The sequence below is a fragment of the Haliotis cracherodii genome, unplaced genomic scaffold, assembly GCF_022045235.1.
Source record: "Haliotis cracherodii isolate W230 unplaced genomic scaffold, xgHalCrac1.p SCAF_6, whole genome shotgun sequence".
NCBI lineage: Eukaryota > Metazoa > Mollusca > Gastropoda > Lepetellida > Haliotidae > Haliotis > Haliotis cracherodii.
The window spans coordinates 50655060-50681682 of NW_027266319.1; the positions used below are offsets into that span (position 1 = coordinate 50655060).

The 26623-nt window shown below is 39.8% G+C and overlaps 1 protein-coding gene across 1 annotated transcript; it reads right to left on the reverse strand.

Annotated features, from left to right (window-relative positions):
* Positions 1-802: 802 nt before the first annotated feature.
* Positions 803-25930, reverse strand: LOC139446005 (uncharacterized). Its single transcript, XM_071227274.1, has 12 exons — positions 25428-25930; positions 23327-23602; positions 22079-22179; positions 21123-21219; positions 19084-19191; positions 18616-18729; positions 16985-17584; positions 15528-15591; positions 12775-12833; positions 11275-11450; positions 6032-6116; positions 803-4231 (listed from the first exon to the last, which is right to left on the reverse strand). The coding sequence occupies exons 1-12, from the start codon at positions 25518-25520 to the stop codon at positions 4151-4153; spliced, it is 1854 nt and encodes a 617-aa protein (XP_071083375.1). The 5' UTR covers positions 25521-25930; the 3' UTR covers positions 803-4150.
* Positions 25931-26623: the final 693 nt, after the last annotated feature.

Consider the following 26623-nt stretch of genomic DNA (forward strand, 5'->3'; position numbering starts at 1 on the left):
TGAAAAATACACTAAAATATAAACTTTTGTTGTTGAGTATAGTTTTGTTTAAATGAGATAGTTGTGAGTGTTGTGTTACGTTTAAACTTTGGATGCAAGATCCCCTATAGAATTTATAAATGTTTAAACATTCAACATGTTTCAAAACTGTATGTGTCCCTCTTTATTCGGCTCAATCCAAGGTATTTTCGGTAACAAAACAGGTTGTTAACAAGGCTCTAAGAGTTGTCTCCCTTTATATAATTAGAGGGTGAGGTGAAATTGGGTTTAACGTCGCGTCCATGATTATTGCACTTATATAGTGACGTGCATGCACGTGTGTTTGTGTGTGTGGCTGCTTGTACTAGTCCGGGCTGATGCCTATCTATAGTGCTAGCCCACTGAGATACCATGCCGCAGTTTTAACATGATTACCCCACTCAGACACAGAATACTGACTCCGAGCCGACCAGTCCTTGTTTTTAGCCCCTTAATGCAAGTGCCAGACAGGGTAACAACAAGTACCAACTTATAACGTCTCTTGGAATGACGCGGCCGGGGATCGAAACCTGGACCTTCCGCTCCCTGGGGCAGACGCTCTACCACTAGACCACGGAGGCAGTCTATATATAATTAAAACTCCCAAGTGGAAATGTTGAAGGCCCCCAAACTATTTGCACAGGGCAACATCCTTGAGTGAGTAAGTTTCCATATTGCTGCCATTATGTTAAGGACACATAATAATAAAATATAAAATGACAGTGTTACTTAATAAAAACAAACAAACAAACAAAGAACTATAGTATATAAATATGCCCCACTTTATTGTTTAGGAACAACATAAAATCAATACACTTTAGACACAAACATTTTAACATGTGATGATATCAACAAGATATATTTTTCATTCAAACTTAAATTCCCTGAACATGACAATAACATTAACATCATACTAAACATGGACACTGCAGCTCTCTGCAGCTAAATATCTTTATTTGTGTTTGTTACTACTTTATGTGGGTGGTATGTATTTTTAATTTGTTTCAATGTCTAAACCACTGTACTAAATGAAACCATTTATGTGGAGAGGATCTTGTGTAGCTTTTAGAATTGTGTGGCTTTTAGAAATTAGTGGAGATAGGCTACATTAAAAAGAGAATCTTTGAAAATAACTCTTAAAAATAACTGGAACCAAATTTAGTATTCTCAACAAAAAACAAGCAGATTTTTGGTATTGGTCCATGAGGTGTAATGGTGCTAGGAAACTGAGAATCATAACGGAGCAGACCGGGGATTTGAGTTCATTCTAAACCTGAATTCTTCACACTGAGGTCAAATTTACACATAAACTTGACTGGACAAGACATGTCCATCATTACAATGTGTGGCAGATTCTACAAGATACTCCAGGTCTGGCACTGATTGTGGCTGTGAACATGAAGAGCAGAAGCTGACGAAGTGTCAAACATTCTAATCCAACGTTTTGATGATGTCCAGTGGAGAGTTTGGTTTGTTTATTGTTGACAATCCTCTTCTGGAGATTATGAGAAAAATGCAGATATATCTGTGCAAATTGAAAGTGAGTTTATGCCGCTTTTACCAGAAATGGGCTTCACACATTGTAACAGTACCCATATAGAGAATCGAACCTGAGTCGTCAACTTGATGAGTGAACGCTTACCCACTAGGCTACCCACTGCCAAATTTCTTTGTTTAAAACACAATTCTCGAACTATTGCTACGGGCAAACAAAATGAATGTCATTACCATGTTACACTGAAATGAAACAACAAAATACAGTCATGTCCCGTTAATCCGACATTGTTGGTTGCATCTGATTATGTCGGATTAACGAGTATGTCGGATAAACGAAATTAGGTAGTATAAATGTTCGTGATCGAAAATTGGACAACTACGTATACATGATAGATAACAATACGAACAAAAAAGGAAAATGAAATATTCATATTGTTGTGTTACATTGTCAGCGGAATATGTTTTCTAATCATGCAACCACTAAAGTATAAATGTTATTTTGCATCATTGTGGAATAAAGAGCATATTTATTATTTACTGTGTGAAGCATAGGCTGTTACAGAGATGAGGGTCAAGTATCTCAATTCAAACGATTTATTTATTGTTCACCTTGATGTCAGACTTCTTGGTACTACCAAAACACTATTGAGCCCTGACCAACTTACAGATTAATCTGTCAGTAATTATAATATGCATACTTTGTTGTGTATCATAAAGATTTGTTAAAAGAAAACAGAAGGTGTAATTTATTGACTAGTACCTATCATTAAAAAAGTCACCTTCACAGATGTTTGTTGACAATTGCTCAATCACTGACAATTTTGTCTAAACAAAGTAACTGATGTTAAAATACTCTTCCTTGTATGCAAAGTGTGTGGTGTGTATGCGTGTGTGTATGAGAGAGAGAGAGAGTGAGATAGAGAGAGTAACTCATAAGATATTTCATACACAATTTGATTATATTATCAAATTTTTTCATAAATTTCCTCCAACGTGAACCAAACGATCTTTATTATGTCTTCTTTAAGCTATGAGCAATATTTCTGAGCATAAACACAGAAAAGACCCAAGTGACTTTACAAAACCTAGTTCTTATATGATTTGTGAATGTTATATGTTTCAGGAAAAGTGAGTGAGTGAGTATGATTTTACGCCGCTTTTAGCAATATTCCAGCAATATCACGGTGGTGGACACCAGAAATGGGCTTTACACATTGTACCCATGTCGGGAATCGAACCCGGGTCTTCGGCGTGACGAGCGAACGCTTTAACCACTAGGCTACCAGACCGTGCCGTTTCATGAAAAGACAACATTACTCAACATGAAGGAAATAGAGAATCGGTCAATGTCCTATAAAATATGAAACAAACAAACAAAAAATATTACATTTGAGCAAATTATTCAGGACAATAAGACCATGTTAAAAATTCACATTCAGCATTTAAACCATATTAACAAGTGGATTAAAATACATGTACAAAGAAACAAAATCCGGACATACATGAAGCCCCATGTTGAAATGTAAAATATATAATTTCGTATTAAAATATATAATTCTCAGTTACCTTCTCTAATGCCTTTGATATGTCTAAAGAAGGACTGAGACGGCTAACTCGGGTACTTGGGTCGGGTGGGTCCTGAGTAAGACCCGGGTACCCACACAACTAACCGGACCCGTGGTTAGTCACGTGATTTACTGTTAAATGACATTAACAATAAAACTCTATGGTTACACTACAAGTATAGCTAATGTTCACATTTCTTTCTGAGAATGCAAACATTCGTTCTGACTTCAATATGTTCGAGTAAGGATAAAGGGTCTATCAACTTTTGTGTATGCATGATCAGATAGTTTTATACATGTATCTAAATAGTTTTTGCCACGGCTGCGGTAAAACAATTCCCATTCGGACGTTTTGTGCCCAACTCCTGAGACCTATAGCGGGTATCCAGGTAGGGCCGGGGTTATAGGGTGTCGGGTACCCTGGTAGTAAATTTGGACTTGTCCCAGCCCTAATGCCTAGCACTCTGTGGTGATAACTCCCATCTAATTACATAGATGACAAGGAGAGAAATAATATCATCAGGTAAACAGTCCAACAATCTAATACCAATGCAATCTTATCCAGAAAATAACAATGACATCATACAATATTGATATTATAGTACACGTGAAACAGCCTCCTGCAAATGTTCAGTCTTGAAGTACCCAGTATTAACATCAGTTTTATCCACCCACATAACATTCATGAAAAGAAAATTCAAGGGATAGGAATCACAAGTTTGGCAACAATTGACACAGGTTCATCTTCAAAGCCACAAAATCCTGTGAATTTCTCCTGATTTCATTCCTGACTTTGACACACATCAATCTCCACAAAGGTTTCCGTGAAGTTAAACTGTGTCTTGCATCTCACATTTGACACACATCTCCATGGCAACATGATCATGATCATCCTCTAATCCACTTCATCCTTTAACTGGACACAACTGCTCTCCATAATGGCCATGGGGTAACCTAGGAATGGAGCTTCTGTTGTTCAACATGGGATGTTACCTTGTCTGTATGTCGCCCGGCATAGGTCATTTCCATGACAACAATGTCCAGATATTAACCTACAGCAACATTCCTGCCTATGATGTCCGTCCTTCACTGATGAGAAAGGCTCCAAATTTCTTGTAGTTTCGCCAACCAAGCAGGTCCTGCAGCTGCACCTGTGGACGGCAGAGAGTGGTTTAGAACATGCATGTTTCATCTGCACAATTTATGAAATTAGACAAACTTTGGATATCATTATGAAAGTCAGATATGTTAACTAAATTTTTGACGTTCGTTCATTCGTTTCTTGTTTAACACAGCACTCAGCAGTATTCCAGCTATATAACTGTGGTCTGTAAATAATCAAGTCTGGACCAGACAATCCAGTGATTGACATCATGAGCATCTATCCACACAATTGGGATACAAGGACATGCATCAACCAAGTCAGCGAGCATGACAACCCGATCCTGTTAGTCGCCTCTTACGACAAGCATAGTCACTTTTTAAGGCAAGAATGGGTTGCTGAAGACCTATTCTACCCCGGATCTTCACAGGTCTAAACTAAACGTAATTTTCTAATATTTTGAACATGACATAAACTTATTTTCTTAGGAGATGAGGGCAAAGACAGTACAAACATATGGTGAAAAGTTGATAGTGGTTCATCTTAACTAAACTTCTGTCATTCAACAGGTCGTAAGTTCTAAGGTGGCAAGTGGCAGAAAGACAATATGCTTCTTCTCAACCATATGAACATCTCGGTTCAAATTAGTCCATGATCATAAAATGAACCATTTCCAGCGGATCAAAAATTATTGTTATCATTCTGAATGCTTCATGAATGAATCTGCAGGACCCAGCAAGCTGTGAGTGAGTGAATGTTGTTTTATACCAGTCATCAATATACCAGATGTATCATATAGGCAAGTCTGGACCAGCCAGACCAACCTGTGAACATCTGGGTTAGAATCGGTCTTCAGCAATCTCTGACTTGGTTGATGTATGTCATGGTATCCCAATTGCGTAGATGGATGCTCATGATATCAATCACTGGATTATCTGGTCTAGACTTGATTATTTACAGACCGCCATCGTATAGCTGGAAGATTTGGTGTGAAACAACAAACAAACAAACAAACAAACAAAAACCAGGCACACCAATGATTGACTATAGGCAACAACCCACACAATATAGGCAATATGCCAGCCACCAAGCTGATGCAACCTCATCCTTGGCGTCTGCTCTCACCACCAGTATGGGGTACCAGGGACCTACTCTGGGTTGTAGAAGGATATTCTATCATGCAGTCAATGCATGCAACAACCCTGAGTACAATATAGTGTCCAACGGATCAAAAACAATTGTTTTGCATTCAGTGTTTAGGCTGCCATCAGGACCCACAGACTTCAGATGCTGGAGCCTCTGACTAAACTCTTCAGACCCTCATTTCAGAAACTCAAGCTTATCGTGTCAAATAAAGCGATATGTAAATTTCCTGCAGGCCATATCGACCCATACAAGTTTGAAACCGCAGGTTCGACAAGAGATCTACCTGATATGGCCTACAGGCAAGCGCTTATTTCGAACACTGTTTGTATTATTCATGCCAGGAAATTCCAAGGGATTCCCCAGGAATATGGAATATGGAACACAGTCTTGTAAAAAATATGAACGTCAAAATATGTTTCTCTGCTTTTGAACATCAGCTTCATGGTCATGTGACCGGCCTCTCATCCAATGGAAAAGCTGTATACCATGTAAACTTCACACTAAAATCTTGTAAATATTTCAGTCTGATTAGGAATTATCTGACATTGTACGCAAGGGTAATTCACCAACCTTAGGTGTTTGATCTTTTAGGTGTTTGAGCATGTTGATAGAATTGCAAAACATGAGCATTAGGGAAAATAACATGCATGGTTCTGTGATGTTGTTGAAATTATGTGTGACCATGGTAACCATCCCATCTTACCTGGAGCAGTCGTTCATCCTTCACAATTTCCACTAGCTGCTTTGCTCGTTTAAGCATGTCCTCGCCAAGGTCCGACTTGCACAAACTGAAATATTAATATGCATATACATATACACAGCTGAAATGATTACCCACATGGACAAGTAGACTCTGTCCGTGTTCTAGAAGCATTGTGAATGAGGGAGTAGTTTATGGTTATGTCAAGGCGGACTTTAAATAATGGAGTCAGGGCCAGACAGGATGACACACAATCATCTCACATTGTGGCCACCCGATACTCATTAATCACCCCTTATGACTAGCATCAGGTGAAGGCTAGTCACATTCCTTGAATATGGAGGTTGGTTTTGTGAGTGAGTGAGTGAGGTTTAACACCGCATTTAGCAATATTCCAGCAATACCACGGCAGGGGAGACACCAGAAATGGGCTTCACACATTGTATCCATGTTGGAAATTGAACCCGGGTCTTTGGCGTTACGAGCAACGCTTTAACAACTAGGCTACCCGACCGGTTTGGGGGCGGGGTAGGTCTTAAGGATATATGGTTTTTCAACATGTTCAAAAGTATTCATATTTTTGTGTGAATTGTTTTCAGTAAAGTTTTGATAGGTTCATAATAAATGGTTCATAAAAATGGTTTATGTTTTAAAAACATAACATATAACATCAAACTTGAAGTGCTGGAGTATTAAAGTGTCTGGGTGTTTTTATTAGGTGTGATCCATCTTCCTTATCATCACTTTGAAAAACAAGCAAATGAAGATAACTGATTAGTTTTGATAATCGATTGATTGGATTGACCCAATTATCAAACAAGATATTACAATCAATTCCCTACACTTCTTTCCCTACACATTGTTTTAACAATGTGCTTCCGATATTTGAAAATATGTTGAAATCTGCCATTGTTTTCAACATTGATTCAACACTAACCTTTATATATTTGAAAATATGTTGAAATCTGCCATTGTTTTCAACATTGATTCAACACTAATCTTTATATATTTGAAAATATGTTGAAATCTGCCATTGTTTTCACCATTGATTCAACACTAACCTTTATATATTTGAAAATATGTTGAAATCTTACGTTATTTTCAACACTCTTTAGCAAGATGAAATACGACATTGTTTTCAATATTAATTCCACATTGGGCTATTGTTATTGATAACATGTTTAATATTGACATAGTTTCAATATTGCAAAGTAATCTAAAATCAATAACATTTCATAAAAACAAATTCAGCGACTTTGTTTAAACTACATATTTTTATGGTTGATTGGAATCAATATATTAATAGACTATCCACCAAATATGTTTATTACCAAGCAATAATGATTTAAACATTTACTTTATATCATAAATGTATAGACATTTGGTTTAATGATGCTAATTAAATTATATATAATAAATACTTTTCTTAACTACAGGACTGATGTCGACACTGAATAATTTATTTGAACGAAATGGCCAGGATATCTTGTATTTAACCTGAATATTCCCGACATATTTTGGGGCATTGTGATTTCAGACATATCTACCATAGAATACATGAATAGCTACACAAGTTTCGTAAAATCAGTATGATACACATGTGAATGTTATAATTTCTTTATTGCCCATTATTTCTTAATCCTTTTGAGCTCCCCTTTTGAAACATGCAGTGATCACCACCACTCTCCTAGAAAACCACAATTTGTCGAATGATGTCAACAATCTTCAGCTTTGACGTTTCAAGTGTTACGTGATTTTGACCTTAAGTCACAATAAGATTAAAATGATGTCAACAATGCCGTCCAGATGGCTGCAACAATACACTGGTGGCGAGAAGTGATATTTGCACATATGCACATACAATATTTAGGAATGCAGTTATTTCTAACACTAGGAGTAATAAAGTATGATATGGGACTTGGTGTTACTGACTGCACTGTCCCGCGTTGCAGCTCGACAACTGTTGCTGCACTGTGTTCCGTAATCTAGCTGTATTTGCCATGATATATGTTCAATAATAATTTTATTCTTTAACTTCAGTTAATTCATCATCTCTGTCATCTTTATGTGTTAATAAGAGTTTTTCTTCCTCTCTTCAGTTAGTCAACAGGACGAAGAGAGCAGACGTCTGATGAATCAAGGGAGATAATGCAGCCTTTATCCCGTTGTTGGAAGACTGAGATTATTAATTTGGTGTGTTCAGAACTCGACAACAGGAGGCTGTTTGAGGGAAGTCTAAATTGTGCCAAAACATGGATATACCAAAGACTGTAGGCATTTAGAATGGTGCTCACAGACTTTTTTCCTATATCCGACTGTGAAATGGATTGCGCTTACTCAATTGAAGTCTTACTTTGAATCTTTCCATGTCAACGTGTTGCTCAAAGCTTGTGATTGTTTTTCAAGCAGTATCAAATAAAATTTCATTTGTTCGGACAATCGCTTGTCTGGTGTTTTGTATGGAAATGGTTTGCTTTACCGCTTTGGAGAATGATGAGATATCGTGATTTCGAGAGAATGGAAACTACTAAAGTCTGGTAACTCTGCATAGAGGATGGAGATGATCCTGTGGGAACCTTACAGACCAACAGTGACATTGGACTCACTCAAAATGCATCATTTCAGCCTGAATAAACCATGTATGGTACGGGTCTCCAGTTTTGCGAAACTGGCATGCCCTTGACACGAGAGGGACCCTGTACCTCAGTCAGCACATTCTACTATCTAAGGAAGTGCAACTCAGAAATAAGAGTAGAATTTGTGAGTCCATTTGAACTGATTATATACAGGGCTGTATACATATCTATCAATGCATCCAATATTCAGCCAATACACATCCAATATTCAACCAATACACATTCAATATTCAACCAATACACATTCAATATTCAACCAATACACATCCAAAATTCAACATTGATATCTAATATTGATTCATCGTCGACATATCAATTTTCTAATCCAACCAAAATTCAATGTTATTTCAATATTGAAGCACAACATTGTTGCAACATTGATTCAACATTGTTGTGCCCGCAGGGTGTATTAGTATTCCAAAAGCGTTGATCGATGCTCATGATGTTAATCACTGGATTGTCTGGTGAACACTCCATTATTTACAGACCGCCATCATATAGCTTGAATACTACTGAGTGCAGCATTAAAATACAAACAAATAAATATACAACTGCAGTGGTGTAACATGAATTACCTCCCTTGCATTACAGGATCCTGTGTTCTGACATTGACTTGCTGACGGACAGTAAAGATGTCTCTCTGAACGAAAACAACCTTGTTAATCCTTGTATGATCAGTATGTAACACAGCATGTTTCAAGTTGGCGTGGCACATTGAGGAATGCCACAGCACGGTGCACATGCACACACCACCGGTCCAATGTTTCAAAGACATGCATGCTTCCATACATGGTCAACACTTTCATTTCCAAAACAGTGTTAACACAGAAAGTTCTTTACTTTGTTTAGCAGTACAATCTCATTAAAATCAGATCTTAGTTTTCGTTACTGCTGAACAAAGATCTGAGGACATCCCAGTACCGGTAACTTCTGAACGACTTTTCGCGAATTTTGACCGACCAATGAAATGACTGACAAGAAATCGACATTTGCCAATCAGAAGGCAGCTTTCTCGAGCTTTACGACACTAGTTTCAAACTGGCGACTATGCTCCGAAAGATATTTTGACATATTCTCGTTTAAAAAAAATTAAAACCGATAAGAAGAACATTCTGGAATGGCTTAGTTATGGCCTAGATTGTATGTATATAATCACTGTCGTTCGGAATACCCCATGTTAAATATTTCGTGGTTGCATCGTTAGAAAACACATTTCGACAGTCACTTTCATGATCTGGTAAGCGACGCTCTGATTGGTTGGATGAAAGTTCGCTCTGACGTGACCGTTAATGGGATTTTCTCGAATCTTTGTTTAGCAATAGCGAGAACTAAGATCTGATTTTAACGAGATTGTTCAGCAGGAAGTCAGGGTATTCTCGTTTTCATACCTCAGACTCCCAAATCTTTTTCTGAGGGTCCCCTGGACTATTCACTGCTACCAAGGTAAACCCCTACAGTCACTCACCTCCCTATATTCACTGCTACCAAGGTAAACCCCTACAGTCACTCACCTCCCTATATTCACTGCTACCAAGGTAAACCCCTACAGTCACTCACCTCCCTATATTCACTGCTACCAAGGTAAACCCCTACAGTCACTCACCTCCCTATATTCACTGCTACCAAGGTAAACCCCTACAGTCACTCACCTCCCTATATTCACTGCTACCAAGGTAAACCCCTACAGTCACTCACCTCCCTATATTCACTGCTACCGAGGTAAACCCCTAGTCACTCACCTCCCTATATTCACTGCTACCAAGGTAAACCCCTACAGTCACTCACCTCCCTATATTCACTGCTACCAAGGTAAACCCCTACAGTCACTCACCTCCCTATATTCACTGCTACCAAGGTAAACCCCTACAGTCACTCACCTCCCTATATTCACTGCTACCAAGGTAAACCCCTACAGTCACTCACCTCCCTATATTCACTGCTACCAAGGTAAACCCCTACAGTCACTCACCTCCCTATATTCACTGCTACCAAGGTAAACCCCTAGTCACTCACCTCCCTATATTCACTGCTACCAAGGTAAACCCCTACAGTCACTCACCTCCCTATATTCACTGCTACCAAGGTAAACCCCTAGTCACTCACCTCCCTATATTCACTGCTACCAAGGTAAACCCCTACAGTCACTCACCTCCCTATATTCACTGCTACCGAGGTAAACCCCTACAGTCACTCACCTCCCTATATTCACTGCTACCAAGGTAAACCCCTAGACACTCACCTCCCTATATTCACTGCTACCAAGGTAAACCCCTAGTCACTCACCTCCCTATATTCACTGCTACCAAGGTAAACCCCTACAATCACTCACCTCCCTATATTCACTGCTACCAAGGTAAACCCCTACAATCACTCACCTCCCTATATTCACTGCTACCAAGGTAAACCCCTAGTCACTCACCTCCCTATATTCACTGCTACCAAGGTAAACCCCTACAGTCACTCACCTCCCTATATTCACTGCTACCAAGGTAAACCCCTAGTCACTCACCTCCCTATATTCACTGCTACCAAGGTAAACCCCTAGTCACTCACCTCCCTATATTCACTGCTACCATATTCACAATATCTGTGTCCCTTACAGTCACTCACCTCCCTATATTCACAATATCTGCGTCCCCGTCCAGACTTTTAGACAACTCTCTCTCCATGGGGTCAGCGTCCCCTGCGAGGAACTCTTCCTTCCTGAAGACGACTTTCTGACTCCGAGTGAAGAGAGTAACAGTCTTCGAACCGTCAACGGACAGTGTCTTCTGTAGTGGCGGCTTCTACAAGAACAATGTTCAGTGGATAAAATAATGAACGTGCCAATGGATAAAGAATGATATTATCCATACATACGAGGGGCGTTCAATAAGTTTTGCAACTTCAAGATAAGGCCAAGTCCCAGAATATCTTTTGCACTTATATTTTTCAATATAATCTCCATTCACTTCAATTCACTTATTCAATTTGTCCTTCAAGCTTTTAATACCACTTTTATAGAAATCCGCAGATTGGCCCTCTAACCATGCCTCAGTGGCAGCCTTTATGTCCTCGACATCCTGGAAATGTCTTCCACGTATGGCAGATTTCATTTGCCGAAACAGGAAATAGTCACTGGGGGCTAAGTCTGGGATGTAGGGTGGGTGATTTAACTGTTCGAATCTACATTCACATATGGAGGCCTGTGCAATTCTCAACTTGTGAACCGGAGCATGTAAGGAACTTTATTACAGCGGGTTGTTCATGTTTGAGAGAATCCAAGATTGTGACCACCCTTAGGTGAATGAAGCCATCACATCTAACTTATTGTTGTGTTATGACACGTGTCAATCTGATGTTATGACTACTGTCACACCTGCCACACGTTGACATTGTTTACGTAAACACAAATGCCCAAGCTGCAAAACTTATTGTACACCCCTCGTATATATCACACTTATCCACATTTATCCAGACATCTTGGCTCATTCCTATGAAAGTGACACGCCCTTATCATCGTTTAAACCCCCAACGATTGCCTATGTTTTTGTGTCAGGGATGAATTTGCAAATCTTTACGTTATCTGATCAACTAGGTTGTCGCCTATGGTAGTTGCTATCTTTTTGAAGCTATACAAGATAAGAACATGGATCTGATTGGATATCGCATTATCATTACAAGGGGCACAACTCGTGATCTATGTGAGGTGGTGCCAGGGTCGAGCCAAGAAAAGTGGAAACAAGACTTTGATAAAAAGGCTAGTGGATGCCTGTGCCTTGGGAGTAGGTCTGTGTATAGAGTTTGATAGACATATGTACTATCGTATCATGATGTGTATGTTTAATGTGTGAGGAGAGTCCACAGTGACACATGTCATGGGCGTTTACCACACAGGTGAAACCAACTAGCACAGGTCGGTGTAGGCAGATCATGGATCATAATCAGGATGAATCTCAGGTCAGAATCTGCAATCAACAGGAAGACCAAGGGACACAACTCTGCAAAGCTATTGTGCTGCCCTTCACCACTGGGCAATTTGTGTACCTCCTTCTTCACATGAAATGGTGATGAACCTTTGAGTAACTTACCTGAATGGGGTTACGTACTCACACTTGTGGTAGAACTAACCTCTCTTTGGGCAGATGGTTCCTTCTCTGACATCGATGTTTTCTTCTTCTCAGAGACAGCTGAAATAACAGAAAACATTTGTGACATGTTCCACAACCATAATTAAAAAGCCAATACTGCACACAACAAAAAAACATAAGAATGCGTACATTCGCCAACAGTTTTTATTGTAACCTGTTCTCTGTCACAAAGTGTCGAGCAAAAAGTCCAAAGTGAATAAAGCACAAATTCACTGTCTTTTCTGGGAGATCTGTTGTGCCACCACAAGTGGGCCAAACTGTTTGAGTCCTTCAACATCTTCTGTTGAGATATCTCTGAGATAATGCGAATCAAACACTTAAGTAGATCTCCAAAAGCAGCCCTCCATATAATAGCTTGCAGCGAACAATTACTGTGGAGTGCTAATGTTGAAGCTATGGGTCGAACTTCGTGTGGATGAGAGGAGGTGGGAGGTGCGAGTCCTTGCGCCTCGCAAGCACTGAGAATGACCGCTCAGAGAGAGTATTGCATGTAATCTCTTTCTTTGCATTGGTTGAGAGCGGTATGAACAGCCATCGAAAATGTTGTTGTCGCTGTTCAGATCGTAAATACGAAGCACACGAACTGGGCACAGGGTGAGATCAGCGTGATCATGAAGGCCCATAATGGCAGACAAGGAAGAAATGAGGAACATTCTCGAATCTTGGCCAGGAAGTTGATTTTTTGCTAAAAAATCCCATCTGAGACCAAGATGGAAGTTGCCATCTAACGTAATCCGATCTCAGGCGTTAGTGATGAAGTCTCCCCCCTACCGGTAGCACGTCTAAAGGTAGTGTCACCGGGGGAGACTGCAACGACGGTGACGGCAGGGGAAGGGTCCTCACTTCTTCCCCCACTGGCTCTTTCCCCCCTGGGATTGGACGTTGCCATGGTTACGCTGATCGAATGTAATCCGACCGGCGTCAATGGCATGTATTTCCGATACTCTCGCTGCCGTAGCCAGCAGGAGAAGGAAAGCCGTTTTCTGAGACCATAAGTCGAACGCGACCTGATCTAGAGGCTCGTAAGTCTGACTAGACAGGTTGCGCAGAACGACATCAAGGTCCCAGGCCGGCGGTCGGAATTTACGTGACTGATCTTCAACCATGAAGGCACGTACATTCTCGTTCTGTAACGTCGTCGTGGGGCGTTCGAAACCGGTGGCCGTCTGGACAGGTTGTATGAAGCCGAAATGATGATGTCACACTCGGCTTCCCTGGAGTACTTGTCCAGAACTTCGTTGGTACGACCGTCAAACAACTGTTGCGATGACGTTACAGTGTCCTGCCATGACGATCAGGTAGTTCAGTGCAGTCGATGTAACCATGGCGACGTGCCGTAGTAATCTGGCCCGATACATATCGGGACTAGTCGAGGACATCCGAGAGGGTGTCGTCACAATCCATCGTCGAGTCGATTGTGGAGGCGTAGATGAACGAGCTGGTGTACTGGTTGACGGTCCATGGACCCCCGACGCAGTTGAATCCTTCTTGGTTTACGCCGTCGAGGCGAGGACCGCCGCCGTGATCTGGGCTATCTAAGCCAGTTCGATATGAAAGTGAGACGAGGGCGTCGTTCTGTCATTATCTTCACTACGACTCTGAATTCCCAGAAACTCCCTGCGAGAACGTCCCCGTGGGGACGAGGGCTACAATCTCTAACCGTAGAAGTACTACGATCACCATCGTAGTTATCATCCGAATCGGACTCCCGACAACCACGAAGGCGGTGAACGCCCTCGTGTCGTGTACTGTCTCTCGACGAGGCACTCGACCTGACGCCCTGATTTGAACGGGAACGACTTCTGTGTCCACTGTCGTCCCAAACGACGTCCCTATCATCGTTTTGTAGAACGAGATACGGACCAACTGGGGACCGTAGTCCCCTCATGGTCCTCGTCAGCACCCGGTCCCGTCGTAACTGGGGAGGCTGAGTGACGCTCTCGATCAACCGTCAAGTGTCTTGTAGAAAACAGAAGTTGTTAGGCGGGTCTTTATCAACTGATGCCATGGGTGTGGCCGACTAGCCACCCCCAGGGCCTGATGTGGAGGGTGCAGAGTCCAAGGATCCACCCGGTGACCTTCTCTGCTTGTAGCGCTGGTCAGCAGTCCACTTCGCCAACGCACGAAGATACAAGTTAAAGTTTATAGAAGACAATTGCTCACATTCTTTACAACGTTTATCCCACGAACACGCTGAAAACCGTCTTTAATGATGCAGGAAGGACAATACTTGTGAGGGTCTACTTTAGACAGTTTTCTTTGATACGAGGCACCAATGCCTGACATGTTGCCACGTGTATAATCAAGTCAAACAGTGAAACACATGTTGAACACAAACCAAGCATTACATTCCAGGAGTCTACAGGGAAGACATATTTATTATTACTTTATTAGAACAACAACTGTAGACAAGCGATAAGTACGAGTAGAATACAAACTAGCAGTCTACCGCGAAAGCCTTTCTTGAGCGACCAGCTCAGAGGCGGCTGAGAGATTTGTGACATGTCATAGGGAGGTGCGTGCACAACCAGACTGGAAACAAGTTTAATGTTTACATTCCAGCTTCTGGCTTCCTTTGAATGTGCGACTAGACGTGAGGGTATGAGAGATACCCATTTGTACGACTGAAAACAGACGAAAACATGCTTTTTTGAAACCTGGAATGAATAAAAGTTAAAATTATGACCTAAAGTAAATCATAAGCAGTGTCCTTCAGGAAAGACCTACGTATACCTTTCAAGAAATTCTTCTTCTTTCTCGTCTTCATTTTTGCATCTGATGGTTCTCTTGACTTGACCTAAAGGCAAGAACAAACAAGAGTCAGGGTATCATGTTGCTATCAGTACTGCAGAAAACAATCACTTTGTTCTGTAGTTCCTGTTTCATAATCCTTCTGTAAGGCAAGACATAGTTCCACTGGTGTACAGAATCTGACGACCCTAGTATATTTACATAAAGTGGGGAACAAATCTGAATTGTATGTCTTATTCCACTGAATGGAAAGTTAATGTTCAACACATGTCATGCATACAATATAGGTTAAACTACGAAGCCAATGGGACCAGATAAACGAGTGGCGGCAGTGGCATGATCACAACATCTTATGATGACTTTTGAAAAATATAACAATCTCTAAAACATACTTTAAGTTTACTTTAATCCCACTTACAAAAAAATTTAGATCACATTTGCATTTCTTGTCATAGCCCTTCGCCTATTTTACACCTTCTGATTCAGAAATATTTGGCTACACATTCAGTTTGTATGAAAATGTTTAGGACCACGAAGTAGGTTCAGTTCAATCATGTCAGTAGCCCCTCACTCACTCTCCCCTCCGTCATTTAGTGATGCATGGCAATGACTAATTGTGTGTACACACATTTGACCATTCTCCCAAGAAAACCACAACAACACAACAGTGCATTCTTTATCATCTCCATTTGGAACTGCCTGTTTATGTTCTTTTTTAAAGATACAGAAATCAATTTTGCTGCTCTGAATGCTTTGCTTTCTCATATCGTAAGTTTAGGAGCCTCGGTGCTGATTGTCAAATCAGAGGGATCACCTGCCTTGACCTCTGATGGAGCTCATCACACAAGGTCATACCATGTCAGACCAATAGAACTGATTTTTAAGATATTATTCCCAATTCAAGCAGATTTTAGGAAAGCTTGATCCACAGGGGCAGTGGGGTAGCCTAGTAGTCAAGGTGTTGGCTCTTCACACCAAAGACCCAGGTTCCATTCCTCACATAGCTACAATGTGTTAAGTAAATTATAGTGTCCCCCTGCCATAAAGGACCGACCATTTCATATTTGGCGGGGGGGGGCTGGTTTTTTTTATGGAGACCAGCTATTTTTTCAGCTACATTTATGAGCCTAAATATTATTTTACAAAGAAGCTTGCAATAATGTAATTCTTTTAGGCTGACAATTTCTTTTTTTCTCAACAGTCAGAAGCACAATTATATTTCTCAAGCATTTTGGGGAACAATTTATTTTTTTCGATAAAAACCCCAGAATATTATATGGTTGGTCCCTAATAAAGATGGGATATTGCAAAAAGCGGCATAAAACTCTACTCCCTCACTTGAACCACAACACTGATATCCTGTACATTGTAAACAAAATAAACATGATTTCATGTAATAATATTTTTGTTTAAACCAATTAACTTGAGTTTTTGTTTACCTTATCAGTAGACATGTTGGAAGGAGGTTCAGCCGATGCCTTACACGATGCCAGATTCTGCCTGGCCCATTGAATGACCTCGTCAGGGTCAGGCTGGTTGTCATGGAAACTATCGTCATACATTTCAACAGCTTCATAATAGTCTCTGAGCATGGATTTCTGTGAGGCAGTCTTATCACGTTTCCTGGGGCTCTTCTTCACAGTATCATGAAAGTCAGACGTCTCCCCATACCCAATATTGTCCACCATATCGTCACTATGATGACCCTCCCCATTATGTAACCCTGTCCCAAACTTTCTCACAAACTGAGTTGTCTCCTCCTGACTAGGGCTACGGGTCCATATTGTTTTGACAGTTCTAGACAGAGCAGATTTTGTGGAGGACAGAACGCCGATTTCAAATCCGTTTCCTAGACCTGTTGCTGTGTTCTGCCTGAAGAACGTCATGAGAGAGTCGACGATGGCGTGTCGGTCTGACCGTAGTGATGGCGTGAGGTCGGGCATGTCTACTCGGCTGTCACTGCGAGCTGTTATTGACAGACGGCGCCTGCTCCGTGGTGAGATCTTCATGTCCCCAGAGCTGGGTCTCTCTTCATTTGACTGGGGAGAGATCAGTTATTACATATATTACATCAAACATCATTTCAATATAGAACTGTATGTATTTGAAGTACCATATCCTCGAATTAACGCTGGATAGCTTTTATGCATCGAATTCGCTCCATCATAAAGCAGTTTAATGCCGAGGTAACGAGTGTCTGAAAGAAATATACACCCAGGCATTTAATCGAGGAAATACGGTAAGTGAATGTAAATTCTGTAAACATGAGCAATTGTTTTCCCCCATATTGACTATAATGTGTATCATGTTTCTATCTTTTACTTATGAATGTTAATGGGAAATAAAATAAGGGCATATCTCTCTCTCTCCTTCTTCGTCTTTCTCTGTAGCCTTTCACCTGTGCATTCTGTTTCACATTCTTTCTCTGCACACTAATGTTTTGGTAGTACAAGTATGCAGAGCATATACAAATGTTAAAATGTAAGGGTCACCACAGCCATTTCGGTCCCTCCCAGTTCAAGTAAATTCGTGGCTCAATGATTTTAATACAAAAAAAAATATTTTAAAAAAGATGTACTATTACCCATTGCGTAATCTACATACTTCTTATGTAGTAGGGTAAGGGCCTACTGGAAATGTCAAAGTTTAAAGTTACATGTTTTATTAAATGATTTCTAAAATGACACTTTCTAAACTTATGTAGTTCCTGTCAACAAGGGCTTGTATGCTACCTCGTTCTTTTAAGCAAAACATGTATGTGGGAGTGCTGAGTCAAACTGACAGTTTAGTATGACTGCTGTGGTGTGGCCATTTCTAAAATGGGCTCAAATTCCTGTGAATTATTAACACTATTGTTGATCAGAAACACAAAATTTTAAGTTTCATAAATCCATTGAAAGAAATATCAATATTATAAAGTATTTATTATATCCAAAACTAAAAACATTGATGCATGTTATTGCACACAAAATTCTGCTACCGATACCTGTTTAAAAACAAATCAGAATCCTTAGATTCAGACTTCTTGGCTTCCTGAGAAGCTGTCAGTTTGGTTATAAAGAAGCCCCACCTGTAGTTGTTTGACGATGTCGGCAGCATGGGGTCGGAGTTGAGGGTCCTTGTTGAGCATGCCGTTAGCCAGCCTCCCCAGGCTCTCGCTGTACATGTCCGGAACACTCGGGGCCTGCCAGAACACGGAACAGAACTGTCCAATATACCAGAACATCACTACATCCACTGACACCAGTAGATCTAAACTTTATAGTACCTGCAAAAACTTTACTGACAAGTAAATTCTTTATTTAAACACACCAAAAAGCCTTTTAACATGTTTAAGTGTGATGCACCATTGTATACTCCCCAGGGAGCTGAGGAAGCACCTTAATCACACACTGATCCAATGGCCAAAATATCATCATCATCATCATCATGGGGTTTAACCCAACCCCCAACTTGATCCTTCGAATGCGACATAAGTTTTGTTTCGTTATAACAGGAAATGTACACAGATTAAAGATGGCAGCCAAAGATATGTGACCTTGCCCTTGATGATCCTCTGCACCATCTTCTGCTGCGACGGTGACTCGAATGCGAAGCGCAGCGTCATCATCTCGTACACACAGCAGCCCATGCTCCAGATGTCTGCCTGCAGAACACAACAAAGTTCACACACATCATGAATTGGCTTATCTATCATTGTTGAATATGTATTTCCATATAATCCTCTTTTTGGAAACAGAGGGATTCAAAGTAAGTTGGATATAACCCCACTTTTGAACAACAATATATTGGTTCTATCACAGTAGGTCAAATTATGTGGAACAAAGCCTGAAGTGAAAAAGTAGATATATACCACTTTGGTTAAACCGACAAGCACTGGAATGGTGCTGACAATCCAAGGGTCATAATTTAAGTTGTCATCATTTAATGCAGATTTTTACCTTTAATCTTATTTCAATATTTGCCACTGAGATCAAAAACCAAGACCAGACCAGGAAGGATCTGGGTTTGTTTTTTTTCAGCATGACGAGTCGACACTTTAACCACTAGGCTGCCCCTGGGCCTCAAAGTGACTATAGCGCCAAAACGTCATCCCAGATAAACCAGTGTATTTAATCTTTATTCCGATAAGATAAATCCTTGGACCCATTTGCCAACGATGCCAGAGATAGATGCCCAATCAAATTACACTATTTGAATTGAAACAAGCAACGATATCACACATACCTGTTCAAATTTTTTCTTGCCATCTCAAAACAACTGGAACAAGTGCAAAAGTGAGCGTGGCTCACTAATACACCTGACCCGCCTAGTGTGTCAGTAGTTTCAAATTAAATACCTAGGATAGAGTTAGGGTTTGAAAAATTCATTAAAAAATGGAAAATTAATAAAAACATTTTTTTTCTTTTGACTGCACCCCTCCATATGACACAGATTTTATGTACTAAGTTTGAGATGAATCCACTGAATAGTTTAAGAGAAATCGCGCTGACAAAGTTTTCGGACAGACAGACGGACTGACAGAACCTTGGTATAACTATATACCCCAGACCTATAACAAAACGAAGTTGAGAACAAGTCCAGGGTATTGATCATTAAGTAATGGAGAATTAATACGCTGGATAATATAGGATGGCACGACTGTTGATACACTAATATTTCAACAAAGGCTTCCAGTTGTAGGGGTCAAACCCAGCCCTTGGTGCTACAACATAACGGAACTTAATGCAGCAGCATTTGTAACTCTGTTAAAATATGACAATTAGGACTAGGGGTGAAATGATACAGTATGGTCACGATACCATATATATCACATTACATAGGTCATGATACAATGCATATTGCAACACACACATTTATGTCAAATCACATGGAAACTTCTTGACTATAAATATTTCAGAGCAGGTTAAAAAAATAGCTTGCTGTAGACACATGTTCTTTGTGCCTACTTTTAGTAGGGAACTTGGAACCATAATTACAACACATTTCGCAAATCTGACTGACAAAAATGCAGGATGTCATTAAACGAGCAGTAAGTAATTTCGTTAACCTAGACCTATTGTCTTATATCGATACAGAAAAAATGTATCACATTGTCGCATAAAAACTCACGATGAATCACTGCACCAATGTATTGTGTCTCCCCAAGTTACGATAATTAAAGCGCTAAGATCGCATCATGGCTCAGACACTTGTTTTACCTTGTGGCTGAGGTGATTGTAACTCCCATACTTTAAAATAGACTTAAGACTGTCTTAGTGCTAGGACTGCTTTGAGAAAAGGGGCCTGGGTGTCATGGCACCAAACAACCTTACGTCTATGTCTGTCGTATGTCTATGGTGAAGTTAGGAGTTACGTTCATCTTAGCGCTAAGATCACTTTGAACAACGACACCCTGGGCATTACTCTACAGAGTGATCTTAGTGCTGCAGAATCTGTAACTGTAAAATATGACATCTAAGACAGTTGTAGCTCTAAGATCGCTTCCTGCATCAGACATCCTTGGCATGACAAATTGAGTCAAAAAGAACCCATTCATTTGTTTCTATGACCCTGTCAGCACTGGACGACCCTCACCTTGTAGCTGTAGGGCTGGAACTGGAATATCTCGGGGCTCATATACAAGGGCGTTCCCAGGAACGTATCGGCCTGGGCCAGTGTGAAATCCAACTGTCTGCAAACAAACACTTGTTCAGTATTGTGTCTTCTTGGCGACTAGGTCTAGACTAAACAGACTTTTCAAATACATATTTCCTACCACTGCATTAATTGTAATCTGCAGACATTCTGCAAATGTTACAGAAAATTAGTATTTTAGTGCCAGTTTTGGGATTTAAGGATAACAAATTGCCATTATAATGCAATCATTCCTTTGTTCATGTCACAACAAATTGAGTGAGTGAATGTTATTTTCAGCCATGTTCAAGCCGTGTCACAGCACCCTGTTCATAATTTGATAACGAAATCTGGGTCAGATAAACCAGTGGTCAATAGCATGAACAACAATCCACACCATATTGCTACGATGACACACTGGCAACCAGATCACACATTGCGACCATCCAATCCTCACGATAGAAAAAATCAATAGATTTTCTGGATTCACAACCTCCATTTGAGTATCTGTCGCATAAATCTTAAATTGGCAACAAACTGACAGGCTTAGAATAAAAACTACCCTACCAATTTTTTGAGGAGATGACATGTAAGTGCATGCATGAATAGATGAAATATTACTTTGACCCCTTGGCATGACAAATTGAGTCAAAAAGAACCCATTCATTTGTTAGTCTAAATAAAATCCATGATAAAAAAATATTTGTTACATATTCCTTAATCATGTTAATAGAACAATTCTTTGGGTGATCTGAAAATTTAGAGTTTTCCACATTATAGGAATCACACTATAACATGTTTAAACCTATTTCATTATTATCATTTTTGTTGTTTAATTAATATGACAAAGTGCTAACGAACTGAAATAATAGTTCTCTATAAACATGGAAAAGGCAGTCTCCTTTTCTCTTCCTCACTTGGCAATTCCGAGGTCTCCTATTTTCACAGTTAAGTCATCCATCAGGAAGATGTTCTTTGTCTTCAGGTCTCGGTGGAGAATTTTCCTTTCATGCAGATACTGAAATAAAAAAACAGAAAAGTTTATGCAGTTTAGTATTTTACGGAAAAGTATGAAGGACATTATCATGATTATGTTGAACAATGTACTGCATCTAAACCAGTTTTCTATATTGTGTGTTGTATAGGTGAGGTGAAATTGGGTTTGACATCGCGTCCATGATTATTGCATTTATATAGCGACGTGCATGCACGTGTGTGTGGCTGCTTGTACTAGTCCGGACTGATGTTGATTTATAGTGCTAGCTCACTTAGATACCATGCCGTAATTTAACACAGACACAGAATAGTGACTCCGAGGCGACTAGTCCTTGTTTTAGCCCCTTAATGCCGAGCGCCAGACAGTGTAATAGCAAGTATCATCTTTTAACATCTTTCGGTATGATGCAGCCGGGGATTCAACTCCGGAACTTCCGCTCTCCGGGCGGACGCTCTACCTCTAGACCACGGAGGCGGTCTGTGTGATGTATAGAGGTTAACCAAACATTGTGCGTACAGTAATACTACACCATGATACAAGTATCATATTGTAATCATATGTACCAATACAAAACAATTCCCGTGTATGAAGGGTGACATGTATGATAATATGATAATATGATATATAATGCTACTTTCAAATACGTTTTGGCTTCTATGCATTCCCCTTGACCATATGACTCCTTGAATGACAAACATTTTCATTTATAAAATTGTGTATCGTATCATGACCATACCATTAAGAAATGTATCATATCTTAACAAAGTGAATTGTTATAGTATGTAAGCTTAAAACATATCGGATTGTTAACATTAATTGAGTTAATGCCCACTAAAATCATATGTTTCATGAAATCAAGGTAAGAATTGGTCTTCAGCAACCCATGCCTGTCGTATGAGGTGACTAACGGGAACGGGTTGTCCGGCTTACTGACTTGGTTGATGCATGTCATCGATCCCAATTGCATAGATTGAAGCTCCTGACGTCAATCATTGGATCATCTGGCCCTCATTCAATTGTTTTCAAACCTCCGTCACATACATGTAGCTTGAATATTGGTGAGTGTGGCGTTAAACAATAAACAAAACAGGATGTTTCATTCCACTACAATATCTCAGCATGAAAATCTGTATCACTGTATATTGCATTTTACAAAAATGTAGCTCACCTGCAAAGCTTTAGCAATCTGCAGCACCCATCTGGAGATCCTGTTCTCTGATACAGGTTCTTGAGGTTTGGCATCGCGGCAGTCACCAAGGTAACAGTACATGTCGCCCTGGGGGCAGTATTCTGTCACCAGGACCAGGTGGTTCTCATACTCAAAGGCATCAAAACAGGCGACGACATTCTCATGCCTCAGTTTCCTCATCAGCTTGGCTTCCTGGATGCACTTGTCTCGTTCATCGTGGGAGAAGCGATCTTTGTCAATCACTTTCAAGGCATACTGTAAAACCAATGGATGGCACATATTGTTTGTATACTACTCAAAAGAAGTTAAGGATCACCCGATTCTTTCATATTGGTAATGTTAATCTGTCATGGCATGAGAGATTAACTATTGTAATATGAAAGAATCAGGTGATTCTTAACTTCTTTTGAGTAGTATTTTATTTCATCATATTTAATCAGTCAGGAGTTTATCATCAATCAGAGGACATAATCAGTTTCTTTTTACAAATCAGATCGAAAATACTTGTTCAGATATGTAATCAGGCAAGCAACAAGCTCCGACAAATGTTGTTCTATTCACATACTTTGTATATGATTAAACATTTGGTCTTCGTTTTCAATGCGATATTTCACTGGTCCATTTAGACAAACACTGGTGAGGTTTGACAAGTCATATTGGCCATTAAGACCAAATCAACTCATTCATTTTGGCATTGGTCTGTTTTGATATCATAAAATGTGAGTACTTCTTTCCTGTAAAAGACGACAACAGCAAATATTTCTTCCGACTATAAAATGGCCCATCTTTTATCAGAGACCATGGGCAGTGGTTAAACTGTTTGCTCATCTTGCCTAAGACACAAGTTCGACTCCCCTCGGGGTACAATGTGTGAAGCCCATTTCTGGTGACCTCTTTGATATATTGCTGGAATATTGCTAAGAGCAGCATAAAACTTTACACGCTCATTCACTATTAGACAGCAAGCCTCAAAACAGACCAATGCCAAAATGAATCAGTTGATTTGGTCTTAATGGCCAATATGACTAGTCATAGTAATTTAGGAGTATTTACATGATTTCTTATAGGGACCATATCTTTAATGTTTTACAAGACCTGGGTCCACTTGCACAAAGCGATCTTAGCCCTAAGACTATTGTAAGCCTATGTTAAAGTATGGGAGTTACGATCATCTTAGCACTAAGATTGCTTTTTGCAAGTGGGCCCTGCTGTGGTAGGACACCTGGCCTTCTTCCAGTGGATGTCAAAACCAAACAGTCTACAGAGTTGAGTAAGTGAGTGAAAGGTATTTAACACTACATGTAGTCTGCAATATTTAAGTTCTATCACAGCTGATGGTAAATAAAAGCAATGTAAATTTTTTTTATCAAAATATTGAAAAAATATATGAGCAACAATCCATTCAGTCAGACACAAAATCTGACGGGCAATATATTGTTACTACACAGTCATGATTTAGTCAGTTCTTAGGACAAGCATGAATACTGGGGTTCTATATTCTGATCTGCAACCACAATAAACTGGATCAGTCTCTATCATATCATAATAAAATAGAAACCCTTTTAGTTTTGGGTACAAAACACTACATCCCATATCTAAAACATGTTTTAGGAGCACATATACAAAAAGCAAAAAAAACAAATAAAAATGGAAACATTGTTATGAAAAGTTAGGTTACAGAGGTTTTATGCATTCCTAATACGCTGCTTATCTGTAGCTCTGTAACACGCCAGGAAGAGGATAAAAAAATGTCTGTTTTGAATCAAAATTTTGAAACAGGGATTGCTTCAAGTCCCCACAGGTGAAATGCGGAAATTAATTTAAAATAACATATGTATTGTTTTGTTTGTTTTGTAACGCCACACGCAGCAATATTCCAGCTATATGACAGTGGTTTGCAAATAATATAGAATGGACCCAGTGATTGTCATCACGAGCATCAATCCATGCAATTGGGATACAAAGGCGTGCATCCACTGTGAAAAGAATTGGTTGCTGGGGACGAATATTCTTACCTGGCATACCCACGGGCCTAACATATGTATTAAGTGACAACAGTTATGAAGCGTTCTTTACTTACATCTTGTCCCTCGTCCCTGTCCACTGAACACAGCTGAAACACTTTAGCAAAACTCCCCTCGCCGAGTTTGCAAGTGACACTGTACGAAGTCATCCCTTCAGACAGCCCCGATAATCACGGGCCACAGAAAAACACTGCTTATCCCACAAACTAGACACTGTCTAAACTACATCCGTTTGCAGTCATGCAAAACAAACACACAAAATTAATAATTCATTCGTTCATTAATAATGTTGATGTGGTGTCTGTGGCAAACTGCAAGTGATTTTTTTCCAAGACGCCGTGTTGGTTTTTTTACCAAACTCATAGTCATAGATATCTGGCTAAAACAAACGTGAGACTTCTTGTAGAAGCAGTGAGTATTTAGATGCACACATATTATGTCAGCTGGCGATTACTTGTTGTAGGTTTCATGGATGAGTCCATAATCAATGTTATCGAACGTGTATTCCCTGCAGATCGTAAACACGCAAAAAACATCAAGAGAAATTCCCCATGTTATCAAAATAGAGGTATGTGCCAATCCCGGATGTAGTATAAGAGTTACTTCCCTTTCAATTGTTCGCGTCTTGGTTGCCAGGTGATAGGGCACCTGCTGAGGATTTTACGTAGGACTCTTAAATTTACGTTTAGCTAAAGTCAGCTTATTCAATTGAAGACAATTAACGTCGACAAGGACAGACCAAAAACTGAGAGAAATAGTTAATTTTAGTCTGATGTGCCTTGGTTGACGCGTCATATCTGAGTAAAATCTGAACCTAAATTTCAAATCAAATTTAAGTTGTTGTTGTTGTTGAAATAGTTAATTTTAGTCTGATGTGCCTTGGTTGACGCGTCATATCTGAGTAAAATCTGAACCTAAATTTCAAATCAAATTTAAGTTGATGTTGTTGTTGTTGTTGTTGTTGTTGTTGTTGTTGTTGTTGATGATGTTATCCAGTACTTTCATCAATGTTTGACTCCACGAATTGTGCTGGCTACGTATATAGACTGAGGTAAGTGTTCTGTGAGACGATGATATTAAGGTGTAGAATTCCTCACACGTCAGGATATCGATCAACGTACACTATTGTGCTCCTGTTGCATCTTTTTGTGTCCAGAATAAACCAATGTCACCAATACAGTTGTGTCTTATTTGTTTGTTTGTTTATTTGCTTGTTTGGTTGTTTGTGTGTTGTTTAACGCCGCACTCAGCA